This window comes from Ostrea edulis, chromosome 6, assembly GCF_947568905.1.
Source record: "Ostrea edulis chromosome 6, xbOstEdul1.1, whole genome shotgun sequence".
NCBI classification, from domain to species: Eukaryota; Metazoa; Mollusca; class Bivalvia; order Ostreida; family Ostreidae; genus Ostrea; species Ostrea edulis.
In genome coordinates, this window is record NC_079169.1 from 594,103 (window position 1) to 602,750 (window position 8,648).

Here is an 8,648-nt window from a genome sequence, read left to right on the forward strand (position 1 = left end):
ATACAACAATGTGATGTGGCAAATACGACCATGTGGTGTACAAATATGACCATGTGGTGTGAGTGTTAGGACTGATTGTAATTATGAACAAACAATTCGTGTTATTTATCCCCCACAGGCCATTGCATCGCTTGGGGTCAAATTTACTATTAAAGAGTTGTAAATTTGACCCCAAGCGATGCAATTGCCTGTGTTATCCCCCAGACGTAGAATGATTTTTGTTATAATAATCATCGTATGAGATACTCAGCAATACATGTGTAATTTTTTTTTTTGGGGGGGGGGGGGGAATAAAATAGTTACTTGTACCAATAAGTCACAATGGGCAAACAACCAATACATCCATTTCTGTGGTAAAATAAAGACAAGCTTTAGGAGAATTTGTTATGTCTCCTTGACGATCGCAATGGAACTACCCCGAGACGTTTAACATGCTATCAACTGTGATCATAGACACACGACCAGTCCTGGTCCATCCGACTAACTAAATTCATCATTTAAAATCAACTGTTCGATACCAATTCATGGACTTCATTTTATTACTGTTAACAGGTATCTTCAATGAACATGGTGGGTAATGACACTCTCCGCTCGGATGCGGCTTATCCAGTAATGGCCGTAACTATGCGTCACGCTGTCCTTTTGGATTCGCAAGTCAAAGTCCCTGACGTTATTCAAATTGTGTGTGTTCAGTTTGTGAATTTGCCATCTTAAATTCCATACGTCAGTGCCGGTATATGACTGGGTTATTGCATTGTTATTCAGCAAGATGTCGACTCTTCCATGTCCGGTCGTTTGACATGCGCTCAGTTGAACATTAGTAATGGGCTCCCCGTTTGTTCTGAAGTGCAGGTTAATGTAACTGGTATGGTAAGCAAGAATGAGGTAATCATGTTTAGCATGAGCCGTATTAAGTGTGGTGTTGTTTTCCATCACTGGGACCACGAGATGAGCCTGCTGGGTGATGCTTCTACAGATGGAGGCGTCGACAGATGCGCTGTGACGACAGGTTTTGTGTACTGGGTCGTAATCAAAGAGAACTACATTCTCGTACCAAACACCACTATGTGCGTTGTCTGTCAATGAAAATCAGGCTATATGACGAGTCATATCAGTGAACAATTGTAACGCTGCCTCGTCTCTGAACTATGGAAGTGTATAGGGGCCACATTATTTTTTCTCTCTCAAAATATCAACATTGATATTGGCCTTTCCATGTCTTTTCCAACTTTAATCATCAAATTTCCAACTTTTGAAATTTCCAACTTTAAACATGAAATTTCCAATCTTAATCTTGAAATTTCCAACTTTAATTATGACATTTCCAACTTTCATCATAAAAGTTCCAACTTTAATCATGGTATTTCCAACTTTAATTTTGAAATTTCCAACTTTCGATTCCAACTTTAATCATGAAATTTCCAACTTTAATCATGAAATTTCCAACTATAATCATGGTATTTCCAACTTTAATCTTGAATTGTCCTACTTTAATCATAAAATTTCCAATTTTAATCATGAAATTTCCTATTTTAATCATGGTATGTCCAACTTTAATCTTGAAATTTCCAACTTTAATCTTGAAATTTCCAACTTTAATCTTGAATTGTCCGACTTAAATCATGAAATTTCCAATTTTAATCATGAAATTTCCAATTTTAATCATGGTATTTCCAACTTGAATCATGGTATTTCCAACTTTAATCTCGGAATTTGTGGAGTTTCCAACTTAAAACGTAGAAAGTCAGCATTAAAGATGACATTTTGAGAGAAAAAATAAATAAAGTGAACCTTAAACGTTTCCATACTGAACAGATACGTGTGTATTATATACCAAACTAAATGCATTCTTCTGTCAAGAGTTGAAAAACAAATATCAGCCTTATTGAACATACCTTGTAATCTAATCTAAATGCGCGAATCTAAAGTAAACAAAATTTTGATTCTGATGTAATTAGTGTGAATGAATTGACACTAACTTTGGCATATCCCACAGGATTTCCTACAATACTGCGCGTACTCGCAATCGCTACACATGGTTGTCAGTTGTGCCGGGTCACTGCATTCCGTGGGTGAAGCATCAACACAGGGGTCTGTGGACGGTTCCTGAAAGCGACTGACGTCTGAAAAGATTAGTAAACGAAGCATTTAAAACTCATACCGAATCAAAAAACCATTCACTGCATGTCTACTGAGGCAAGAACAAAATCATCTGAGTAACCAATGACATTAAGTTAACATTATGTTAAGCAAAAGGTGCATGGGCCTCATAGACCCAATATTTCTATTTGTGAGCTTCACTTTGGCTAAAGGAACTTTGTCCAAGTTTATGACAATTTATGTGATCAAAAAGATGTTTGACATGTATGGGGCAGGGGTTCTAGTGGTCCTTTGTTACACTTCTTTGACTGTTAGATTTACTAATAACCTTGACTAGATCAAATAACCTTGGTGCGTGACGCCATAAGCATTTTTTAAATATATAAACACGGCCTTTTTACTTTTCGATTTCAAAGTTATAACCAGACACAAGGTAGGATGGACGGACAAAAACTGGACGGACGGACAATGTGAGTTAAGTATACCATCCGAATTTTGTTTGGGAAATTATTACGCACAGACATGTTCATGTAATATGCATACTAAATAATTATGAAGTAGGGTAGCTCGTCCTGTGCTCCAAGGGTGATGAGTTCCTAAACTTCAATAGAGACACAACATCCATGTCCATTATAGATACGCACTCACTTTGTGTATCAGATGTTCAAAAGAAAGAGGAAGATTCAACTAATATGCACTTTTAATTTATGATTCATTGTGTACAATATAACCCCACCCTAAGGCATTAAGCCCGGACCCAGGGGTTATGAATTTCACACCTTGGTAGAGACTTTGGTGACCACTAAATTGTGTATCCATGTTCTGACGTGAAGGTGGAAATGGAATTTCAGTAACTGCTCCACATATCCCCTGACCAGAGCCAGGTGGGAACCACTGATCACGAGCTTCACAAATTGGTCTGTCCTCCTTTCTCATTACGTACACAATTTGTTGCTAACATATGTATGTCCAGTGCTGATTATAAATGTATTTATTGAATCCTGCAATCCTATTGGCTAAAGTAAATATAGAATACCTGTTCTACAAGTATTCAACACTTGAGCGCACACTTTCTCTTTTGTAAGAATTTACTGCATTCGTAGGCTCTAATTCAACACAGTAACACGCTTTCCCACCCACCCTTCCTCAGTAAACCATATTTATTATTTCTATTCTGTCTTGTATTTAAATCATGTTATTTTGCTTTGTAGATTTTAAAGATTTGGGAAAAAGAAAATTAAACAAAATTTCGTACTATATATACATATATATATATATATATAATAAACTGCACTTCCGAGAGCGCTCTTGTTCCTATATCACGTGTTGTTATTATTTTATAAATGATTTAAGTTCGTTTGAGTGTAACAAATATGACCATAAAGAAGCTTCAATAATGTAGGTCTCCGATTTTTTCTGATATTTTCGAGACCCCTCTCCCCCAAATAATAAAATCGGAGAGGGCTACGTTATTGCTGCTAATTATATAGATACTAATTCCCCACCATCCGCGGCGAAGTCTATGGTTGGTCTCATGCAATCGGAACTCCTCGAATGTCTCGCGCACTCGACATAGATGTCTCACAAACAACACAACAATCCCTCACAATTACTTTGACAGGAGTTTCCACGGACTCTTCTTCCATATTTGAAAGTAGTTCTCGGATTTGACGGAAAAGGCCGACCAAATTTCCGATTGATGTAATGGATGCCATCGTATTACATCCGAGATCTATGTCGAGTGCGCGAGACATTCGAGGAGTTCCGATTGTGGTCTCATGAAGCGAGTGGCGATTTGCTTCCGACAATGGCAGAACCTTTGTATCATGTATTTCACAATTTTAGTAGAAGTAGCTGTTTGCTCATCAAGCGTTTGTCTATTAGATGCCCGGGAATTTTAAACATTTGCACCACTGTTATCGGATTTGCCCAGTTACCCCGGGACAAAAATTCTATCTAAAAAAACAACAACAAAAAACAAAAACAAATAAAGTGTTCCATTTGTTCCTTATAGTTGAACTGACACTGTTGCATAAAATTGTGTTACATGTAATTGAATAACGCCATTTTATTTCACGGTGCCAATTTACTATGACGCACGGCATGTTGTGTGGAAGCGCGTTTTATTGGGTTTCTTCCCCTAACGCACTGTGCTCTTTTACAAATTGTTCCATCAGGACTCCATACTGATGTTCTGTATAGAGGCTAACAGTAGTAGGGTAACGGGGGGGGGGGGGGGGGTCAGAATATCTCCGCCGCAGTGAACTTCAGTTTCCGCAGAAATTCTGCTCAAGTGTCATTTTTCTGTGGGAATTTGTGAGGTGAGATTCTCTGAAATCCGCTAGGTATTTCTGAGAACAGATAATGCTCTCTTGCGTTACACAATTCTTTCTTGCAGAATGTCGTATACTCTCTTACCTGCGTTACACAATTCTTTCTTGCAGAATGTCGTATACTCTCCTCTCTTACCTGCATTACACAATTCTTTCTTGCAGAATGTCGTCTGAGAACCCAGTGCAGCTGCCCGTCTCCCCACCGGAGCGGATGGCGCCATGCAAGTTTGTCTCTGGTGATACACGTACGTGCTTATAGTACCAGTAGAGATGTCAAAGTGATTAAAATCCTCGAGCTCATTCGATTATTTGAAAAATATTTGATGGCTATAATTTTCATCACTGCTTACAGGATCTTTAAAAAGTATTATAATATAGATAGGAATATAACTGGAACTTACATATTGTAAATATTCATATAAATATATCGCTGAGTATTTCATAGTTATGCACATGTACATGCATTATGTAAAATCATATAGGTGTCTCCAGACCATTTTTGTCAGTGGTAACTGTGGTACAATTTTCGAGCAATTTCTGCTTTAATAGCATTCAAATAATAATAAACAAACAAGATCTCAATAACATTCGGTAGATTGTCCTTATAAATTAGGACAATAACGATCACTACTATAACATTTAAATCATTTACTCCTATCATAAACCTAAAATCAAAAGAAAACAATTTTGGATACTAAAGCAGAAGAAACATAATTGCAACACATATTGTTCACATTCATAACATTCAATACGTTTTTGAATTGATCAGGAAAATCATTTTATCCACGGTTTCCCCAGAGAGTCGATTGCGCAGTTTGGAAACCAGCAGACAAAACCTTCCTTTCTGGTGGGGACGATATCACGGAATCTCTGAGAGTAAAGAGGGCTGATATCACGGAATCTCTGAGAGTAAAGAGGGCTGATATCACGGAATATCCGAGAGTACAGAGGACCGATATCACGGAATCTCTGAGAGTACAGAGGGCCGATATCACGGAATCTCTGAGAGTACAGAGGGCTGATATCACGGAATCTCTGAGAGTAAAGAGGGCTGATATCACGGAATCTCTGAGAGTAAAGAGGGCCGATATCACGGAATCTCTGAGAGTACAGAGGGCCGATATCACGGAATCTCTGAGAGTACAGAGGGCCGATATCACGGAATCTCAGAGTACAGAGGGCCGATATCACGGAATCTCTGAGAGTAAAGAGGGCCGATATCACGGAATCTCTGAGAGTACAGAGGGCCGATATCACGGAATTTCTGAGAGTACAGAGGGCTGATATCACGGAATCTCTGAGAGTAAAGAGGGCTGATATCACGGAATCTCTGAGAGTAAAGAGGACCGATATCATGGAATCTCTGAGAGTACAGAGGGCCGATATCACGGAATCTCTGAGAGTACAGAGGGCTGATATCACGGAATCTCTGAGAGTACAGAGGACTGATATCACGGAATCTCTGAGAGTACAGAGGGCCGATATCACGGAATCTCTGAGAGTACAGAGGGCCGATATCACGGAATATCCGAGAGTACCGAGGACTGATATCACGGAATATCCGAGAGTACAGAGGACCGATATCACGGAATCTCTGAGAGTACAGAAGGCTGATATCACGGAATCTCTGAGAGTACAGAGGGCTGATATCACGGAATCTCTGAGAGTACAGAGGGCCGATATCACGGAATATCCGAGAGTACAGAGGTCTGATATCACGGAATATCCGAGAGTACAGAGGACCGATATCACGGAATCTCTGAGAGTACAGAGGGCTGATATCACGGAATCTCTGAGAGTACAGAGGGCTGATATCACGGAATCTCTGAGAGTACAGAGGGCCGATATCACGGAATATCCGAGAGTACAGAGGTCTGATATCACGGAATCTCTGAGAGTACAGAGGGCCGATATCACGGAATCTCTGAGAGTACAGAGGGCCGATATCACGGAATCTCTGAGAGTACAGAGGGCCGATATCACGGAATATCCGAGAGTACAGAGGGCCGATACCACGGAATCTCTGAGAGTACAGAGGGCCGATATCACGGAATCTCTTAGAGTACAGAGTTGGCGAGGGGATATGTTTTCGTTTTCAGAGATAACTTTAATAGAATGTCTATTATTCTGCTTTTTCGCCTTCCGTTCAGAATTTAATGGCTAGAAATAAATATAAATGACAGGGGAAAAAAAATTTGGGTCTTACCGGAGCACATCCATAATTCCTAACTACAGCGCCATCTGTCGACGTTGTTGTAGCTTCATAGCACTGGAAAATAATTAAATCTATAACATGTATGTCACGGTATTTCATATCATCTTGATTTTACTGAAAGGCAAACTTAGGGTTAAGTTTATATTTTAGTACACGCGTACCTCACTGGAACATTCTGACAGGTAAACACACGGATCTGTACCATTCTTCACATTTCTACACAACAGACAGTGGAGGATGGGCTCTGAATATCAAACATTGACACCATAGGACTCGTGTAAAACCAACAACATGAAAGCAATGATTTCTCAGCATCGAGCTGATGCGCAAACGGATTTCAGTTACGCAGTATGATTTTCTCATTTGTAACAATAATTCAATTATTTGGAATATTGGATAGGAAAGGTACGCGATAATTCGACTGATCAGAAAATGATTTTTAGGAATCTGTTCCTCACCTGGTTCTGCTAGTGCCATTACCCAGAATGCACCAATCACGATAAGACAGTCTATGAGAAGATGTATAAACAATAATGTCAAAATAATGATAAATAATGATACATGTAATAATAAATTTATTTTGTAAAGTGTAAAATCCATATTGCTCTAAACGCTAAAGGGACGGATTCACGATTTTCCCCCCAAATTTTCTTTTTCACTTTTTATGATCAAAATCTACTGTCTAATGTGTTTAAAAGACTTCACATAAAAATTAAAGTTATACATTATCACAGAAGCTCATTTTAGAGAGTTTATTATTTGTTTTGTAAACAAAGATTGCGGTATATTATTGTTTACGAAATTTTCAAAAGTAATGGATATCGATCTAAGTTTATTATATCTTTCACATTTCAAGCATTTTTGGTGTAAATGTGTCCATCTAAAGTTAAAGTTTGTGACTATGTAAAATCAAGATGCTTTATACTAAAAAATCAATATTTCACTTGTTTGTTTGTATACATAAAAAGACTCGAGTCTTTGTTTACATAACACAGATTTAAGGCTAAAATATTGCTTTTATTCTTGCATTCAGAAGGTCAAATTTTTGGCTGTCAATATTGAATGAGTTATATTTTTAATGTTTACCATCAAAATTGAAAACTATTTTTATAAAAAATCGTGAACCAGTAACAATAAGATAAGTAAAGTAAGTTGTGTAAGAACAAATGACTAGTAGGTGAAGATAGGGAGTCCGTTATGATTGCACGACATACATGTAGTAATCTTGACTTAGATTTCATCTGCACAGACTAGTTGTAATGAATTGTAAACAGTTGAGTCTTTAGTTTAGATTTAAAGATACAGATGATAATGATAAAGTCAATACATTATCAAAACTTCAACGAGTTGTATGATTATTTTACTTTTTTGTATTGGATTCACGGCCGGGGGTGTTTAGAGTAACTTACAGATTCTGTCCATATTGGTGTTGCTCAACCGTCACTTTGATAAGCAGAATTTGTCCGCTGAACATGTCGCGAGTAGATTACGATATATAGGTCAAGGAAAGTCTGTCAGAGAAACGAATTATAAGTATAGAGATTTGCCATGATAACACCTAATGTTTCTATTATTTTCCAAATGGATGTACACGTACGTACCACATGCACCAAACATACACATAATCTAACTATTGAAATGCTCTCGGGCACATGTAATAAACATTTATGATTATAGTATACAATTAGTTTCAAGATGAGCTCACGATCGGACGTCAACGAAAGCATGCTTGGACTTGATTTCATCATCCCAGATAGCGGCAAAAAGAAACGTACATGTACTTTGTTTGGAATACTATATAATCAGGATCTAAGTTCACTTACAAAATTATTGCCCCATCACGATACTGTCAGTTTATCTGTTTCAAAATAAAAGTACGGCTTGTATATACGCTACTGTTCGTTAGTACTCGAAATATTATCCACTTTTTCCCATTTCATGTCTATGTGAATATGTTTTGTGTGTATTTTTATGTATATGTTTGGGGTAGTTTTTCCGCC

The 8,648-nt window shown here is 37.9% G+C and overlaps 1 protein-coding gene across 1 annotated transcript; it reads right to left on the reverse strand.

Annotated features, from left to right (window-relative positions):
* Positions 1–515: 515 nt before the first annotated feature.
* LOC125648254 (uncharacterized) lies at positions 516–8,122 on the reverse strand. The gene is made up of 7 exons (XM_048875228.2): positions 8,058–8,122; positions 7,107–7,157; positions 6,810–6,892; positions 6,640–6,702; positions 4,570–4,666; positions 1,980–2,123; positions 516–1,076 (listed from the first exon to the last, which is right to left on the reverse strand). The coding sequence occupies exons 1-7, from the start codon at positions 8,068–8,070 to the stop codon at positions 559–561; spliced, it is 969 nt and encodes a 322-aa protein (XP_048731185.2). The 5' UTR covers positions 8,071–8,122; the 3' UTR covers positions 516–558.
* Between the last annotated feature and the right edge of the window lie 526 nt (positions 8,123–8,648).

Bases quoted from the DNA above. Each gene is read 5' to 3' on its own strand.
- LOC125648254 (XM_048875228.2), bottom strand. The intron at 6,893-7,106 runs GTGAGGAACAGA...TTTGATATTCAG, and splicing joins AATGGCACTAGCAGAACCAG to AGCCCATCCTCCACTGTCTG. The intron at 4,667-6,639 runs GTAAGACCCAAA...GTGTATCACCAG, and splicing joins GGAATTATGGATGTGCTCCG to AGACAAACTTGCATGGCGCC.